General features: G+C 37.7%; 1 protein-coding gene and 1 long non-coding RNA gene across 2 annotated transcripts; both read right to left on the reverse strand.

Annotated features, from left to right (window-relative positions):
- Positions 1–2,620: 2,620 nt before the first annotated feature.
- LOC145011014 (auxin-induced protein X15-like) lies at positions 2,621–4,450 on the reverse strand. The gene has a single exon (XM_078969623.1). The coding sequence runs from the start codon at positions 3,096–3,098 to the stop codon at positions 2,802–2,804; it is 297 nt and encodes a 98-aa protein (XP_078825749.1). The 5' UTR covers positions 3,099–4,450; the 3' UTR covers positions 2,621–2,801.
- Positions 4,451–5,035: 585 nt separating this feature from the next.
- LOC145012851 (uncharacterized) lies at positions 5,036–5,744 on the reverse strand. The gene is made up of 2 exons (XR_013664692.1): positions 5,539–5,744; positions 5,036–5,090 (listed from the first exon to the last, which is right to left on the reverse strand). It is a non-coding gene; the product is annotated as an uncharacterized LOC145012851 (long non-coding RNA).
- Between the last annotated feature and the right edge of the window lie 13,190 nt (positions 5,745–18,934).

Below are 18,934 nucleotides of genomic sequence, written 5' to 3' on the forward strand. Positions count from 1 at the left end.
CACATCAACAATAAGTAAGCTATTGAACTAGTAAAGCATCCCGTCTTGCATGGGAGAAGCAAGCAAATAGATACTCGGTTCTATTTTATTAGAGAATGCATTGAAAGGGGGGATGTTGTTGTAAGGCATGAACAAAAGGCTGATATCCTCAACATACAGTCACCAAGAATCATGTTCAAGGAAATGAGAGAAACGCTTGGAATGAAGAGTCTGGATTAAGGAGGAATATGTTGCTTTAATCCAGAGGGTATATTGGGAAACATATGTTTATTCAGTGGTTTGACTCTATCAAAAAGCCATGTTGGCCATATTTCCTTTTCTTTAGGCGTAATCAAGAAGTGGGTTAGTTCCCTCATTAATTTGGGAAGCATTTTCCTTTTTATAGATGTAGTCTATTTCCCTTCGGCAATTTAATGAAAAAACTCAAAAAAAATTACTCCAATTCGCTATGTTCTCCCAAATTAAAAGTGAAGTGTGCAGTTTTTGTCCCACCTGCAAGTGCCTTTTTCTGTTTTCTGCCATTACTCATTGAATAAAGTCAATACTCTTAATTTGTGTAAAAGCCATCAGGAGTTTGAGAGGAAATTATGCCGGAGCTTTTGGCTATCATATTCTATATATAATGGTTTATTGGAGAATCAAATGTACAATAAGTGAGAAAAAGGAAATTATATGACAGATGGGTTCATTGCAGCAGGAAGGCAAGATCATGTGCTGTGTGTTCTAACTTGTATAAAAGTATGATCTTGAATAGCACAACCACAACGTCACAAGCAATAATATGGCTTAATTAATCATGTATTTGTGTATAGATAAGAATTAACAAAACAGATAACTTGTGTCACCAGTATTCAAAATTAAGGTGGGAATGAAAAACCGTAGAAGCATCATGGTCCCAAGTAATATTAAAAGGAATGTGCTAATGCCCCCTAACAAGCATGAAATTGTGGCTCAGGTCTCTGGGGTTTTCTTGAAACATATCTGGCCCTATCATTAATAGGTGAATTGGACATTGGATCTGTCGTACAGGTTGGAAGACAAAGCCATGTGAAGTTGCCTTTTCTTCCACCAGATGTCACCATCCTCTATCAATATCTCCTTGTATCTCGGTATATAAAACCATTCGATATGAATAACACAACCACAACTTCCTCTGAAATCCTTCACAACTTTTCATCAAGAAGACGTGCATGCTTAGAGAGTTTCCTTCCACAATCAGGCTTTTGAAGTGAACAGAAACTACCATCCTTAAAAATGGCCATCCTTTTTCCTCGGATCATTCAAGCAAAACAAATTCTCAGAAGATCATTATCCAATGGAAGCAGCAGAAACAAATCTATGGAAATCCCGAAAGGCTATTTAGCAATTTATGTTGGTGAGCAAGAGAAGAAGCGATTTGTGGTTCCTGTATGGTTGTTAAGCCAACCTGCATTTCAAGAATTATTAGATCAGGCAGAGCAAGAATTTGGATATGTTCATCAAATGGGTGGCCTCACAATTCCATGCAGTGAATACACATTCAGTGATATTGCTTCTCAGTTGGGCGCATTATGACTTCCTTACAGAATTTTTACAACCAACTAACCACTAGGTTCTTTTTATCATTTGTAATTAAATCTAGACAATTTTCCCAGTTGTATGAAATTGGATCAAGGAACAGTTTGGAGTTCATTATAAAATTTTCTTTGTATGAATGAGAAACTAATTTTACCATTGACTAGTTTGGAAATGTGAATTTTTGGTTCGGAATGAAACGGAGAGTATTGTATTTATTGTTATATCTTGGCTTGTCTTATAAAACTGCATAAAGCAAAGTGAGCTAACAAAGATGGTTTTTCTTTATGTTAAACAGAGCTAGTATGCTATCTAATATTTCTTCTGGTTGACTTTTAAAGTGATTTAAAACAAATTAAGTTAATCGGGGGATGAAATATTTTGTAATATCAATTGTTAATGTTAGGAGTTATCGTATTTTAACTCAATAAACAATGTGGTTCTTCCGTTCTTATCAAGTTGTACACTTATTCAAAATGAGTGGTGAACAAGGCGTAGCAATTGGGTCCAAGAGCTTGTGATAATGATTTATCAAACATTAACGCTCACATGATTTTGTTCCCTTCGCCAAATTAAAATATAAGCTGGCAAAATATTGATACATTACATGACCCAATTTTGTTCTACTTTAAAACAATTCCATCCTTTGAAAAACCAGCCTATTCATTAGATATACGAATAGATTTATAACAATGTTTAACTACTCTTTCGATTACCTACACACCCAAAGATCATTTAAATTACAGCGACCGTTTTACTACGATAAACCTATGCAATTTTCTTACCACAACTAATAAATATGCAAAATTATTGCATAATGACATTAGCCGGGAATCACAGAATACCGGTTGATATATTATGTTTAATCCTGGTTATGCATGCATTTTGATCGTCACGTCCAAAACATTGAAAAAAACATTCATATTTGATTTTTGTTCCTCATATCGGTGTCACCATGTGTTGTTATAAGCTTAGGCCACAACCCAAGGAAAATAAATTCATATATCCCTGTATTGATACTTATTTTTTGAAATTAAGCAGACACTTCGTTTTTGAAAAAAATATATTCACAATAAATTTTGTTTTTCCTTCAAGTATAAGCTTATATTGTCAAATAATATACATGGTATTCCAAACAGGTCAATTTATATTTTACACAACCGAGACAAGTGACTCTGTCTCGCATGTTGCAATATTATCAGTGATTTACAAAAATGTGTTAGCAAATAGAATGATGTGACATGACTTTAACATGCTCCCAGGCGACATGTAAGATCAAAGAATTTCTGCTCACTACATGGGATTGTTAGGCCACCCATTGGATGGTCATATCCAAACTCTTCCTCAGCCTGATGTAATAAGTCTTGAAATGAAGGCTGGCTTAACAAGGATACAGGAATCACAAAGCGTTTCTTTTCATGTTCCCCAACATAAACTGCTAAATATCCTTTTGGTAGATCCATTGTTGATGATCGAGTTCCATTTGACGAACACCTTTGAAGAATTTGTTTCGCTTGAATGATCCGAGGCATACGAATACCCATTTTTCTGAAGGTTTATCACGGAGCAACAAAACAATTTGAGAGTAATCTCAAAGTGAAAGATGTACAGGGGTTGTTCAGAGAAAAATATGCTGGTGTTTTGCCTATCTTATGTTATATATAAAGGTTTATTGGACAATCGAAGGTACCATAAGGGATAAAAAGGAAATTAAATGACAGATGGGGACATTGCGACAGGAAGACAAGATTATGTGCTGTGTCTTTTAACTTGTATAAAAGTGTGATTTCGAATAGCACAACCACAAAGTCACAAGCAATAAGATGGCTTAATTAATCATGTACTTGTGTATGGAAAAGAATTTAACAAAGAAGATAACTTGTATTGTCAGTATTCAAAACTAAGGTGGGTATGAAAAACTATAGAAGCACCATGGTCCCATGTAATATTAAGAGGAATGTGGCAATCCCTCCTAACAAGCATGAAATTGTGGCTAATATCTATGCAACCGGATTTCTTGAAACATATCTGGCCCTATCAATAAATAGGTGAATTGGACATTGGGTCTGTTTTACAGGTTGGAAGACAAAGCCATGTGAGGTTGCCTTTTCTTCCACCAGATGTCACCATCCTCTATCAATATCTCCTTGTATCTCTGTATATAAAAACAGTTTGATATGAATAACATAACCACAACTTCCTCTGAAATCCTTCACAACTTTTCACCAAGAAGACGTGCATGCTTATAGAGTTTCCATCCTCAATCAGGCTTTTGAAGTGAACAGAAACTACCATCCTTAAAAATGGCCATCCTTTTTCCTCGGATCATTCAAGCAAAACAAATTCTCAGAAGATCATTATCCAATGGAAGCAGCAGAAACAAATCTATGGAAATGCCGAAAGGCTATTTAGCAATTTATGTTGGTGAGCAAGAGAAGAAGCGATTTGTGGTTCCTGTATGGTTGTTAAGCCAACCTGCATTTCAAGAATTATTAGATCAGGCAGAGCAAGAATTTGGATATGTTCATCAAATGGGTGGCCTCACAATTCCTTGCAGTGAATATACGTTCAGTGATATTGCTTCTCAGTTGGGCGCATTATGACTTCCTTACAACATTCTTACAATTAACTAACCACTAGCTAGGTATTTTTTGTCATTTGTATTTAAATCGAGACAATTTTCCCACTTGTATGAAATCAGATTAAGGAATAGTTTTGAATTCACTATAATTCGTTTATTGTATGAATGAGAAACTAATTTCACATTCGATTATTTTTGAAATGTGAATATCGGGAGTGGAATGGAGTTAACAAAGATAGTTGCTTTTAATCATATCCTATCATCAAAAATATAATTGGTAAACAATATGTAGCACTTGGGTCCATGACCTTGTGATGGTGATATATCAACCATTAAGTCACACATGCTTTTGTTCTTTAACCAAAGTAAATTCCAAGTTGGCTAAACATTGATGCATTAAAAGACCAATTGGGACCCACTTGAAATGGTAAGAAAAAAGGATCTGGTGATTAGATATAAGAATAGAGTTATAGCAATGTTTAACTATTCTTTTGATTACTTGTACACCCAAAGATCATGTAAATTAAAGCCAGTAAGTCATGTTGTTAAAGCTATCCAATTTCCTAGCTTATCACAACTAAATAATATGTTAAATTATTGCATACGACATTAATTGAGAATCGCAGAAAATCCGTAGAAGTATTATGTTCAATCATGATTATGCACTACGAGCGTTACGTACACGACAATGAATTAAACATTGATATTTGTTTTTGGTTCCTCGCATCAGGTGTAAGCATATGTTGTTATTAGCCTAGCCAACAACCCAACAAAAAAAAACTATAATATGTCTATATTCACACATCTTTTTTGAAAGTAAAAAAAATATTGACAATGAAGTTTGTTTCTCATTCAAGTATAAGCTTATAGCATCAAATAATTTACAGGGCACTCCAAACAAGTGAAAATTCATGTTTTATAAAACAGGGACAAGTGACACATGAGTCTCGAATGCCTGTTGCAAAAAGGTATGTGATCAGTGCATTACAAAAATGTGTAAGCAAATAGAATGATTTAAATTGACTTCAAAATGCTCCCAGGCGACTTTCAACTTGTTAAGGTTTTGTCCCTTCTTTGTAAATTACTTAGAATTGTCCCATTTGTATCGATACACGTGTAGATTCGTTTCCACAAATCTTGTAATATTTACATACCAATTCCATGCTATCATCAAAGTTTTCCCTAGCCTATTCCTTTTTCCATTAAGTGTTGGAATTCACAATTCCATTCCAATTTGAATAAAGGTAAGTAAATCTCAAATCCGTCGCATTCAAGATATTCAAGTTTTTGCCATGCAATCATGTTTCTAAGCTCATTACAAATAGCAATTCATGAGTCCAAATCCAATTTCAACATGTATTGGAATATTTTAGAAAAATTAACTTACTAGGGTTTGTTATTACCTCAAGAATCTGTCAAATTGAAGGACAACATGAATTTTGGGTTACCAAATGTGAGAAATCACGCACCCATTATATGATTTCTGTGCTCCGTTTCTTCTTCCTCTTTCTCTAGTTCGGCACGCACTCAGCAGAATGCAAAGAGACCTTGAAGGTCTCCCCTTCTTTCCAGATTGTAGACATAACAACGCACACACAAGGAAACTAACGTTTTCTTTGCTTTTGTTAACATTCGATCGACACTCAGAAAAAAAGAAAATAACGTGCTTCGCAGTTTGGATCCCTAACATTTAACCTATGTTTACATAAAGCCCTTTATATTCTTATTTATTTTCAGAATGACCCAAAATTAATAAGTAACATATTTCCCCTGTGCTTTTAAATTCAAAATATTTCAAAATACACTTTATCACCTAATTATTCACCATAATTACTTCATTTTTCTATTAGTTTCCATTTATTAAACTTTGAGTTATTAATTTCTATATATGCCCACCAGCATGCCTTAAAATTACTACATACTTAATTCACTTGTGTTCTTCGATATTTTAAATTATAGAAACTTGGGTACCCGATCTCTTCAAGAATACCACTCATCCACGACCTAAGCTAGTATAAGCCTATGAAGTTCTCTCCATGTTAAAATACATAATTCGTAGAAGCTAGGTCAGCAATGTAACATCCTGTTTCGGATCGTTTGTGATTTAGGGTTCGTGGGTTGCAACCCGGGCATGAGGAAGCCTTGAGGCTGCAACGAGTTACCAGAAGCGTAGGGCTCCTCGCCATATTTCCATGGATATGAGGTTCATCGGAAATGGACTTATAGCGAAGAAGCTATGATAGTTTGAAGTTTTGGCAAGTTTAGATCCTTATTTGAGAAAAGGTGGTATCTAAGTATGCAGGGCATACGCGTGTGTACGCTCAGTGTACTCAGGTGTGTGATTTGGAAGCGGAGCCACCTAGTACGCTAGGCTCAACGTGAAAACCCTAAATGAGTGGTGTGTCCCTATTTAAAGAACATCATGGCCTCATTTCTGGCAACCATTTCCAGCCCTAAACTCTATCAAAACCCTAATTTCCATCCCTTGAGCTTGAGTGGCCATTTGTGAGCTTCTATGCATTCTTGTGGTATTTTTTGAGTGAAGAAAGAGCATTGAAGATAATGGAGTTGGAGTCCAAGCTTTAGATATGAGCTTTTATGTGGTTGGAGCATCATTTAAAGGTATAAAGCTTAGAGCTTTCTCATCGTTTTTGATTTGTGCATATTATGGTCCATTTTAGGGTTTTTGGTCCCAAAGTTTGAAGCTTTATGAGTTGTTGAACTCCATAGCCTAATATCTGTCCTTTTGAGTGTTTTTAATGGAGTGGTTTCATAAAAATGAGGTCTTGGATGTTAAAACCACCCCATGCATGAGATATGAGCATTTTTGGGAGTAAAGAGTGAGAGTATTTGTGTTTGGCACTTCCTCATCTATGCAAAGGCTTAAAGTCATGAATTTTATGGAGTATGAGCCTTTAGGGAGTCTAGAACTGAGAGTCTAGCTATGGTCTTAACGGGTTAAGACCAAGAGAGTTCGAAAAGCAAGTCTGGTCGTACGCCGAGCGTAATTCTAGAATGCCCCACATATTCGCATACTGATCAAGTGTCCCCAATCAGGATTCATGTGTACGGTGAGCGTACCAAGGGAGGTACGCCCTGCGTAATCTTGTTGTGGGCTTTTAGGGCTAAATCTAACATTGGGCCTTAAGTGTTGGGCCTGGATTTTGGGCTTATTATGCTGGAGATTTTGATCAGAGAAATATATGTATATGTTTTGGGACTTGGGAGAGCCCATTTAGCATTAGGCCATGGTGGGCCTAATGGGCTTGGGTTATTTATAGGTTGGGGAGTGGATATCTTTAGACCTAATGAGTGAGGGTTTGGTCTTAGATCTTAATTGGGCTAATTGTGGGTTTTGGCTCAGTATTAGAGGCCGGTGTGCAACATTATAGGAGTTGTTCATCATCCGAGGTAACTCTTCTCACTATACATACCTGAGTGGTACTACTGAGTGACCGGAGGGTCTTATTTGAGTTATGTGATATTATGCATTTTTCATTGTGATTTATGCAATATTATTCTAGGGGTGGAATTAGTACAGTACCAATTCATTTTTCTCTAAACTGTGTACCGTACCAACTACAATTGGTATAAAAAAATTGTTATCGGTACCGTACCAAGTATACTTGGTACCAATTTATTTGGCTACCAACAAGTTTGGTTGGTACAAATTGGTAATGGTATATATCAACATCTTTTAATTTTCTATTGTAAGATTTAAAAACAAGCAAAGACATCGGGATTTTGATGTGTAGTATAGAAATTATTTATGTAGTTCTTTTAGTTTACAAAAGAATTCTACTGAAGTAACGCTAATGTAACGTTTTAATATTGTGCTTTAACGTAGTAATAACTATTGACTAATACGACCAAATTACTAATATAATGTTATTGAAACTGTAAACACTAAATACAATTAACAGTTAATATATATATATATATATATATATATATATATATATATATATATATATATATATCAAATGAATTGGTTGGTACGATATTACCATGGTATTCCAATTTTTGTACCATTACCGTACCAACATTGATCAATTGGTACGGTACTACCAACCAAACATGTTGGCTACCAAGTTTCTTGGTTCGGTTGGTAACATGTTGGTTGGTTTTCCATGGTACAATTTTGTCAGCCCTATATTATTCTATGCATTTTGAGAGCCTTTTGAGATCGGACCAGAGGGTCCAACCCGAACTGTGAGACCGAAGAGTCCTCACTGTGATACATGAGTGGAGGATCCAACCCGAGCTGCGAGACCGGAGAGTCCTCACTGAGACACAAGACCAGAGGGACTACACCGCGCTGTAACCATGAGAGGCTTATTATTTGTGTATATGGTATTTTAGGGAACTCACTAAGCTTCGTGCTTACCGTATTATGTGATATATGTTTCAGGTACTTCTGAAGATCGCAGGAAAGCATCGGCTTGATTGTACACACGAGATGGAGTTATGTTTGAGGATCCTGGATTTTTATTCAACCAGTATGGATATGTGTTTTGATAAACTGATACTTTGGGGTTTTTGTGAAATATGTCAATGAGAATTATGTGATTTAAAAATGATTTTTTTTTTTTAAATTTACGGTGTTACAATCAAGCGCAACAATCTTCTCATTTTGATGTTGAGAACTAGATGGTGTCATGGAAATAGGAGGAGCCAAATCATGCTTCAGGTGGAAAAAGATCCTTATATAAACGAATATTGTACACAACGCATGGTTCCTAAAAATAGTCGAGCAAATAAGAAAATCAAGGCAACTATAGCACACAATTTAGAAACTAATATCAAAACACCAATCTAAATCCCTCTCAAGAGACGCCAAGCAATCAAAAAGTTGCTTCTTTGCCGTTATAAAGAAACTTGACTCTAAACTTTTCATTCAAGACATAAGTAAAGTGTTACTCCTTTATGACATAATCAAGCTCAAGTTCTTGAATCGTATCCACGACAACCTCCAATTTTGATTACAAAATATCATAAGATCATGAACCCATTCAGCCTCCAAACTTGCTAATTGGGACCCATCTCTGGACTCCAAGTTATCCACTTGCTTCCTTTATACTGTTACGCAATATACCCCTCTATAGATTGGGGTGAGCATGGTGCAATTTGATGCGGTTATTGATCAAAACCAAACTACGAAACACAACTATGATTATTTTATTTTGTGAACCAAATGGAGCGGTTATGTGGTTTTTTATGTGGTTTGTAGTTTTATATTTGACTATGTGGATTTTATTTTGGTTTTCTTTTTGCAATATTTTGTGTTGTTATTAACCGTGTTGATTTGGGTTTTTTAATTTGTGGTTTTTAAGAGTGTCAAAACTATTAGTAACTAATATCTTAAAAACGTTAGATTTCCACAACTTATTTAAAGCACTAACAAACTAATAAAGGAGTATTTAAGGGTTAACATCTTAAAAACACCAAATTTAAATATCTTACTTTAAAAAGTTAAACACCACCAAACCATATTTTTAGAGTTTGAGACATTTAAAAGCACCATCAAATGAATAAGTTGAGTAATCAACAATTAACATCTTAAAACCGCTACATAGGGTCGGTCCTCAGGAATTAAATATCCTCAAAGACCCGAGACAAACGTGAAAAAAATGGCCCCTATCGTTATTATAAGTTGTTTCTAAATAAAAATATATAATAAAAAAAATTAAGCCTTCTACAGCTACCTACTTCCCCCCCCCCCCCCCAACCCCCTGTGCCACTAAATTACACCAATTTTCGAAGTTTAAAACAAAACAAAAAAATTGTCTTTTAGTATTTCCCTTTCTTTCATTCTTTGTAACTTGCTATTGATACTTTCTTTTCATTACATAGACTACAAGTAAACAACCAAAATCATTACATACTAAAAAAATTTAAAAATCATTAAACATAAGAGAATATAAACAAAGATATAACATGTTAATTATGTGGTAGCAAAGCAATTCAATTGCTTTTTGCTGAGCAACATTAGATTACCTTTTACCCTTTGAAAGTTTATCCGCATAAAATGACATGCTAGTAGTAATATCATAGTATGAGTTTGTGAAATTAATTCCAAAAATATCGAAAAAAGCTTACCGATTGTTATACTGATATAATTTCTTAGTAAACTCATCTATTCATCTATGTATTTACTCCTCATAAGATAACCAAGTTCATAATCTACCTAAGAAAATTGTATCCTATCTTGTGTACAACTTAAAGGTTCTTTACGACTAGTGTTAGAAATCATATATTTACTGAAAGCTCTGCCAATGGTACAAAATGTCAACTCCGATGGAACTGTTGAGATCGGCATTGCCAAAACATGTCTAGGTACTTTAGACAATATAGGAAATTTGACATAATTTTCTTTCTACCAACCCAAAAGGCCAAATATGTAACATTCAGATTTCGAGGTACGGATATCAAAACTATGTTAGAAAACATGGTTGGCCAAGATGTGGTGAAGGTATCACCACAATGTGGCAACTTTTTCTTGAGACACACATATTAAATGAGTGCCACGATGTGGCACTATGTTAGCCATATGGTGGCAACCATTTTATGCAAAACCCTTATTCGTGGGCCTTATTCCATATTTAAAGGAAGTGATGGCTATGGTTTCCTCCACACTCATCCATCATCACCTCCAAGGGACGCTTTGTCCAAACGCTTGTTCTTTTGAAGCTTTTGTGCTCATTTTGCATGCTTTTGGTGGTTTTAAAGGAAGAAGAAGAAGAAGAGTTGGTGCCTTGGTTCAACAATCAATCTTTCCCCTCACGTACATGCATCTTCTACACTCTTTGTAAGTCCTCAAGCTTCCATCTTTTGATGTCTTCCTCTTTAGATCTAGGTAATATGTCATGTTTTGGTCCCTTTTGATGTGGTTTGGATGGTTTCAAGATATAAAGTTTGCAACTTTATGGTTTCTTTGAGTCCCTTGAGCATCATATCATATAGGTCATATTTCATCTTTTGACTTAGGTTTGGGGAAGGACTTGCATGGTGCATGCTTTTCGAAAAAGTTCTCATTTTTAGGGATCATTAGGATCCCTAAAATCCTTCTGTTTGTTTTAGATCGGAGATAGTAAGGATTAAGTGCTTAATGGGTGACTTCATGCCTTAAGTGTCTATTAAGGACCTATGTTTTGAGATCTTGGCTTATTGGGATATCTTAATGGATAAAGATGGAAACTTTATTTGTAAAGCTCTTCGGAAGAATCATATATGAGATCTAGAGATCTTAAGGATGAAGGAAAACAACTTATTTCGTTAAGTTGTTTTGACGCAGTTCCCAAGACGTAGCCTTCTGGCCGCCACGACGTGGCAACTGGGGATCAACCAACTATTTTTTTCATTTTGCGACCAGGACATGGTAGCTTGATGCTGATGATTTTTTTTTACCTTCGACTTTGACTTGCAGGGCTTGACTTTTGGTCAAATTGGTAGTTCTAGAGTTTAGACTAAGATTGGACCTTGTTTGATTCAATAGGCGATATTGTCCTATTTATACGTATTTTTATCAGTTATTTCATTATATTTTAGTGGTATTTTGTTCTAAATACAATGAATTTTGGTACTTGTTTGCATAAATTACATATTTTAGCTAGAAGAAGACATTTTTGAAGACAAGGGACCAAAATAGACAAAACTGGAAGTTCGAGGGTGAAGTTTGCGAATGAAGAATAAAGAAGCCTCAAAAGCATGACTCCAAGAAATAACAACGACGTGGTAAACTCTGGCCCACGGCATGGCGTCTGGAAAAAGTGTATTACCTTGCCAATTACGATAAGAAAACTATTACCATGGTGTGGAAAGTAATTGGCCACGATGCGGTGGATAATTTTTGGGAATTTTCATCCTATATAAAGGACGAATTATAAGGCCTAGAGGAAAAGATTTTTAGCGAGAGTACTTCTGAAGAAACCCCATAAGACCTAATTTCAACGAAGATGAAGAGAGAAGAAGAGTAATTAGCAAAAAATGAACTCAAGTATTCGGTTTGCATGATGTTTAGTTTAATTAACAAATTGTTTAGTTGTTTTTCTACTCCAATCATGAGCTAATACCCTTAACTTTCATTTAGTGTAGATGAACCTCGATTTACTATAAGTTAATATTACATCTACGGATTATTAATGTTGGTTTTTACATGTGTTTACTAGATTAATCCTAACATGTTAATGTTTCTATCTCTATTACCTTGTGTTTGATTCTGTGTACTTAACTGTGTACTTAACTGGCCATTGATTGCATGAGTTCCTAGTAGTTTATTACCATTAACTTGCTACAACTAGAGATTGACCACATCCTAGTATAGGTAACAAGGTTAGTTGCTTAATTGTGTTAGAGAGCATTATTTGACCGTTATAATTGTTGGTGTTTTACCTATCTTATGTTATATAAAAAGGTTTATTGGACAATCAAAGTTACCATAAGTGATAAAAAGGAAATTAAATGACATATTGGGACATTGCGACATGAAAGCAAGATCACGTGTTGTGACTTTTAACTTGTATAAAAGTGTGATCTTGAATAGCTCAACCACAAAGTCACAAGCAATAATATGGCTTGATCATGTACTTGTGTACAGAAAAGAATTTAACATAGAAGATAACTTGTATTGCCAGTATTCGAAACTAAGTTGGCTATGAAAAACTATAGAAGCACCATGGTCCCATGTAATATTAAGAGGAATGTGGCAATGCCTCCTGACACGCACGAAATTGTGGCTAATATCTCTGGGGGTTTCTTGAAACATATGTGGCCCTATTATTAATAGGTGAATTGGACATTGAATCAGTCTTGAAGGGTTGAAGACAATGCCATGTGAGGTTGCCTTTTCGTCCACCGTATGTCACCATCCTCTATCAAGATCTCCTTGTATCTCTGTATATAAAAACAATTCGATATGAATCACACAACCACCACTTCCTCTGAAATCCTTCGCAACCTTTCACCGAGAAGACGTGCTTTGATAGTTTACATCCGCAATCAGGCCTTTGAAGTGAACGGACACCACCCTCCTTAAAAATGGCCATCCTTTTTGGGGCGGAGGAAACATTCTGGGGCGGAGGACGTCATGTGTAGTATCACAACACAGTAATTGTAAATAAGCAAACAACATCATCCATTGCATTAAATATAAACATTTTAATACAAGTGTGTTCCGTACAGTTTTAGACACCAAAAATATAATGTATATCAAAATAGTATGACGAGACTTGAATGCGCTCCATCTTCTCAAAAGCTAGCATCGGTACCTGTCTACTGATGACCTGAGAATACAAGTTATTTTGAAAGAGTTTGATCAGCATTAAGCTGGTGAGTTCATAAGTATTTTAGTGTCGTGGTTCGTTTATCAAAAACGTTTTGAACCTGTTGCAAGTATGAGTTGTAAATGTATGTAAGTGTTTGTAAATGTTTGAATCTCTCAGAAACACCTATATTTTTTGTTTAAAGTATAAAAGTAGCCCCTTTTACCAAGGCTTAATAGTTTGTATGCTCGTTTGATGTAAAAGTGTGAAATTTCCCAAGTGTAACTATCATTTAACAAAATATAGTTTGTACATTTAAGTTTAGGTGAGGCTATCACCAAAAATGCAATGGGTAAATTCTTGTAGTACGGTAGTTTCGTTTTATATGAACTACTGTGGTACTAACTACCTTAAAGCGGGTTTTTATTAAGGTATCGTGTGATAAGTTGCACCATACTATTGACTGGTAACATCGACAACGTATAGTCGAAAAATAGGTTATGATGTTTGGCACCCGTAGACCTGCCGGTCCCACTGTAGCTAACAGAAAGGTGTAGGATAGTCAATCCAGTATAGATCTATACGCAAACTCAACGCTCTCCCTCCAAGAGACTCTGGCTACAACCCGGGTCATGACAATTAAGACATGAACCCATACAGTGGATCACAATTGTTAAAGTATTCGTATGCATGTAATATAATATTACTTGTTCTAGTATCGTTGTATATGTTCTCTTAGTAATGAATATTGACTCATGAATGAACTGACTCGTTGATCTAGAAATCGTAGTAGTATGATCTCGTGTTACCCCGATGGTAACTTACAAATGATGTTTTGATAAGCATGAAAATTGGAAGTACCTTTATGTCTATACACGTATATTTGACATATAACTAATATTGAAACGACCCTCGGATAGTCACCCGAAATTCCACCAGACCACATCCAAATCGAGGAAAAGGAAATAGGATAGGTGGCTTTCCTAAGCCCTTTAAACATTATTTATACAGCTATACGTATATAGGCATGCAAATTTATAAGTAGTAAAACAAAGTTTACAATAAAGCATTTGATAAGTAAAAGAGTTTGTAAAACATTTTGAAGTAAAACAGTTTGAACAGTGATAAAATCATTGGTTTCTTAGTTATTAATCACATGTGATTAACGCCGTCACATGTGACCGAAACAATAACTATAAGTGTTTAACTTGTATTCCCCCCCATAAAACATTTAAAAGTATTTAGAATAATTAAAACAGTTGATTAAGGGGTATGAAACTCACTTGGAAATTCGAAGATAGCGAGCTCGAAAACCGGGCAGAGTTTCGTCTCGCGAAACGGATTTTTCTCGGGATTCTCGGGAATCTCGGGAGTAAAATCGACCCTCGGGACTTGAGCAAAAAGACCAGAGCTTCGGGTTTGAACGGGCACGGAAATCGAGGCAAGATCGGGAGAGAAAGAGAGGAAATGAACAACATTTTCGGAAAGGCTCGCATCCCTTTTATAGGGTTGCTGAACCGCCTCCGAACGCGGGGCGTACGGGCGTACGCAGCGCGTACCCGTGCGTCATCGCTTACGCACTTCGGACGGGACGGGTCGGATGGGACGGGTTCCTGGGTTCGCGGGTCGGATGGGACGGGTCGGTAGCTTCGCATAGGGCGACGTGGTCGATCCGAGACCCTTCATTCGAGTACGCGGGGCGTTCGAGCGTACGCGGCGCGTACTTCTGCCCTAGGCTGACTCCTCCCTCGGTATTAACCGAACTTTTAATAAAATTTATATTTAAATTATTTATCAAACTTCAAAAATTCATATCTCTTTCATACGAACTCCGTTTTCGACGTTCTTTATATCCCTGCGAAGGTGAGACTACGATCTACAACTTTCGTTTAGATTCCGTTGGCAAATTCCGAAATTATTTTTATTATTGTTTTTATTATTTAATACCAATCCATCGTTTTTAAGGAATTTCTTTGAAAACTCATAACTTTGCTATCTGAAGTCGGATTTGGGCGATCTTTTTACGTACGATCATGGTTCAAAGACATTAAATCATAGAAATAAATTAAGTAGAACTTATTTATACATTTTATTACTCATAAGTGGTTACAATACTTGACCTATTAGGTCATTACAAAGAGTTGAAATATCGGGTTGTCACATCATCCCCCCGTTAGAGGGAATTTCGTCCCGAAATTCTAAGTAAGAGAACACTTGTGGACTAGGGAAACAGATGTGGGTACTTGCGTTGCATCTGATCTTCGCGTTCCCATGTGAATTCGTCCCCGCTTAGCGTTCCAGCGAACCTTCACGGTGGGTATGCGACTTTGCTTTGTTCTCTTGACCTCACGGTCCATGATTTCCACTGGTTCCTCCACAAAATTGAGGCTCTCGTTGATCACGATTTCGTCGAGTGGAATTACGAGAGTCTCGTCGGATATACACTTTTTCAAGTTAGATACGTGGAATGTAGAATGTACGTTACGAAGTACGCCTGGTAGATCGAGTTTGTAAGCTACAGGGCCGACTCTTGCAAGAATCTCGAAAGGCCCTATGTACCTTGGATTTAGCTTCCCACGCTTGCCGAAGCGTATCAAGCCCTTCCAGGGTGAGACCTTGAGAAGGACTCGGTCCCCCACCTGAAATTCCAAAGGTTTCCTTCGTTTATCTGCGTAGCTCTTCTGTCGGTCTCTAGAGGCTTTCAATCGTTCACGGATTTGAACGATTTTCTCTGTCGTTTCCCGGATGATTTCCGGACCGGTAAGAGTAACGTCGGAAGCTTGCCCCTTTGCTAGTTGGGTATCACCAACCTCAGCCCAGCACAGAGGGGATCTGCACTTTCGGCCGTAGAGGGCTTCAAACGGAGCAGCCTTGATGCTCGTGTGATAACTGTTATTATAGGAAAACTCGACAAGGGGTAAATGAGTATTCCATGCCTTCCCAAAGTCAATCACGCAGGCTCGCAACATATCTTCCAGAGTTTGGATGGTTCTCTCACTCTGTCCGTCGGTCTGAGGATGGTAGGCTGTACTCATGTCTAGCCTTGTTCCCAGGGAATGTTGTAGTGATTTCCAAAATCTTGAGGTAAACCTACTATCTCTATCGGAGATAATAGATATAGGCACACCATGTAGCCGTACGATTTCCCTAATGTATGTCCTGGTCAGCTTCTCCATCTTGTCGGTTTCTTTGATAGGTAGGAAGTGTGCAGACTTGGTCAATCTATCGACGATGACCCATATGGTGTCAAGTCCACCCGTTGTCTTGGGCAACTTGGTTATGAAATCCATAGTGATCCGCTCCCATTTCCATTCCGGGATCTCGGGTTGTTGCAATAAACCAGAGGGTTTCTGATACTCGACCTTAACCTTTGCGCAAGTAAGGCATTTACTCACGAAGGTAGCAATCTCTGCTTTCATATTAGGCCACCAGTATAGCTTTTTAAGATCCAGATACATCTTATCTGAACCTGGGTGGACGGAATACCGAGTGTTGTGCGCCTCGGTCATGACCAAGTCTCGGAAACCACCGTGTTTCGGTGTCCAGATCCGATCCATGAAATATAAGGTTCCGTCACCCTTGGCTTCTAGATTCTTGTCCATTCCTCTGAGGGATTCACTCGTCACATTTTCAGGTTTCATGGCTTCGAGTTGGGCCGTCTGAATTTGTTTAGACAAGTGTGAATGGATGGTTATTGACAATGACTTGATTTTTCGACCAGAATATTCCTTCCGACTCAGGGCGTCTGCTACTACGTTGGCTTTACCCGGATGATAACGAATATCGCATTCGTAATCATTGAGTAGCTACCCACCTTCGTTGTCTCATATTGAGCTCCTTTTGATCGAAAATGTGTTGTAAACTCTTGTGGTCGGTAAAGATAGTGCTCTTCGTTCCATACAAGTAATGTCTCCAGATTTTCAAAGCAAACACCACTGCTCCTAGTTCAAGGTCATGGGTCGTGTAGTTAACCTCGTGTGTCTTCAACTGTCTCGAGGCATAGGCGATGACCTTACCTCACTGCATCAGGACACATCCGAGCCCTTGATTCGATGCATCGCAATAGACTACGAAGTCTTCTATTCCTTCGGGCAGGGATAGTATTGGTGCGGTGCACAAGGCTCGTTTGAGTGTTTGGAACGCTTCTTCTTGTTTCTCTTCCCAGTCAAAGGTCATGCCTTTCTGGGTCAAGGTTGTAAGAGGTTTCGCTATTCGGGAGAAGTTTTGAATGAATCTGCGGTAGTAGCCAGCAAGACCTAGAAATTGACGAATTTCTGTCGGTGTCTTAGGTGCTGACCAGTTCTCAATAGCTCTAATTTTGGATGGGTCTACGTGGATTCCTTTTTCGCTCACCACGTGTCCTAAGAATTCGACCCTCCGAATCCAAAATTCACATTTCGAGAACTTCGCATAAAGCTTCTCTTTTCGTAACGTCTCTAGAACTTGTCGCAGGTGATCACCATGCTCTTTCTTACTTCTGGAGTAGATCAGGATGTCGTCAATGAAAACGATGACGAACTGATCCAAATAAGGTCGGCATACTCTATTCATTAGATCCATGAAGACTGCTGGCGCGTTGGTCAATCCGAAGGGCATCACCACGAACTCGTAGTGTCCGTAACGGGTTTGGAAGGCTGTCTTTGGAACATCCTCCTCTAGTACTCGTAACTGGTGATATCCGGACCTCAGATCAATCTTGGAAAAATAGTTCGCCCCTTGCAGTTGGTCGAATAGGTCGTCTATGCGAGGCAGCGGGTAACGATTCTTGACCGTCAGTTTGTTGAGTTCTCTGTAGTCAATACACATGCGGAATGATCCGTCTTTCTTCTTAACGAACAAGACCGGTGCTCCCCAAGGTGAGAAACTTGGTCTTATAAAGCCTTTGCTGAGCAGTTCGTTAAGTTGACCAGAGAGTTCCTGCATCTCAGCTGGTGCTAAACGATAGGGCGACTTGGCTACTGGAGTAGCTCCTGGGACCAAGTCGATTCTGAACTCGACCTGTCGTTGCGGAGGTAACCCGGGTAGTTCTTCTGGAAAAATGTCGGGAAAGTCGCTCACTACCGGGATGTTCTTTAGTTCTTTCGTTTCAAGGCTTGTGTCGACGACGTGAGCAAGGAATGCATGGTATTCTTTGCGCAGATATTTCTGTGCTTGAATACTTGATATAATGCGAAGACTCGTACCAGGTTTGTCGCCGTAGACTATAAGAGTTTCATTTGACGGGAGGTTTAGACGGACTGCTTTCTCATAGCACATGATGTCGACGCGATGAAGGCTTAACCAATCCATGCCAATGATAACGTCGAAACTTTTTATTGAGACTGGCATGAGGTCGATTGGGAATGAATGGTTATCTAAAGTTAGGGTAAAACCTAGGTATATGCTACTCGTACTTTTGGTTTTTCCATTAGCCATTTCCACCGTGAATAGTTCTTTGAGTGCGTGTGGTGGTTGAGCAAGCATGCGAGTGAATTTATGGTTTACGAAGCTTCGCTCCGCTCCACTATCGAATAGAATGCATGCATAGGAGCCATCGAGG

Source organism: Lactuca saligna, chromosome 8 (genome assembly GCF_052625555.1).
Source record: "Lactuca saligna cultivar CGN05327 chromosome 8, ASM5262555v1, whole genome shotgun sequence".
Classification (NCBI taxonomy): Eukaryota; Viridiplantae; Streptophyta; class Magnoliopsida; order Asterales; family Asteraceae; genus Lactuca; species Lactuca saligna.

Excerpts from the sequence above, each read along its gene's own strand:
- LOC145011014 (XM_078969623.1), bottom strand. The coding sequence starts at position 3,098 with ATGGGTATTCGTATGCCTCGGATCATTCAAGCGAAACAAATTCTTCAA.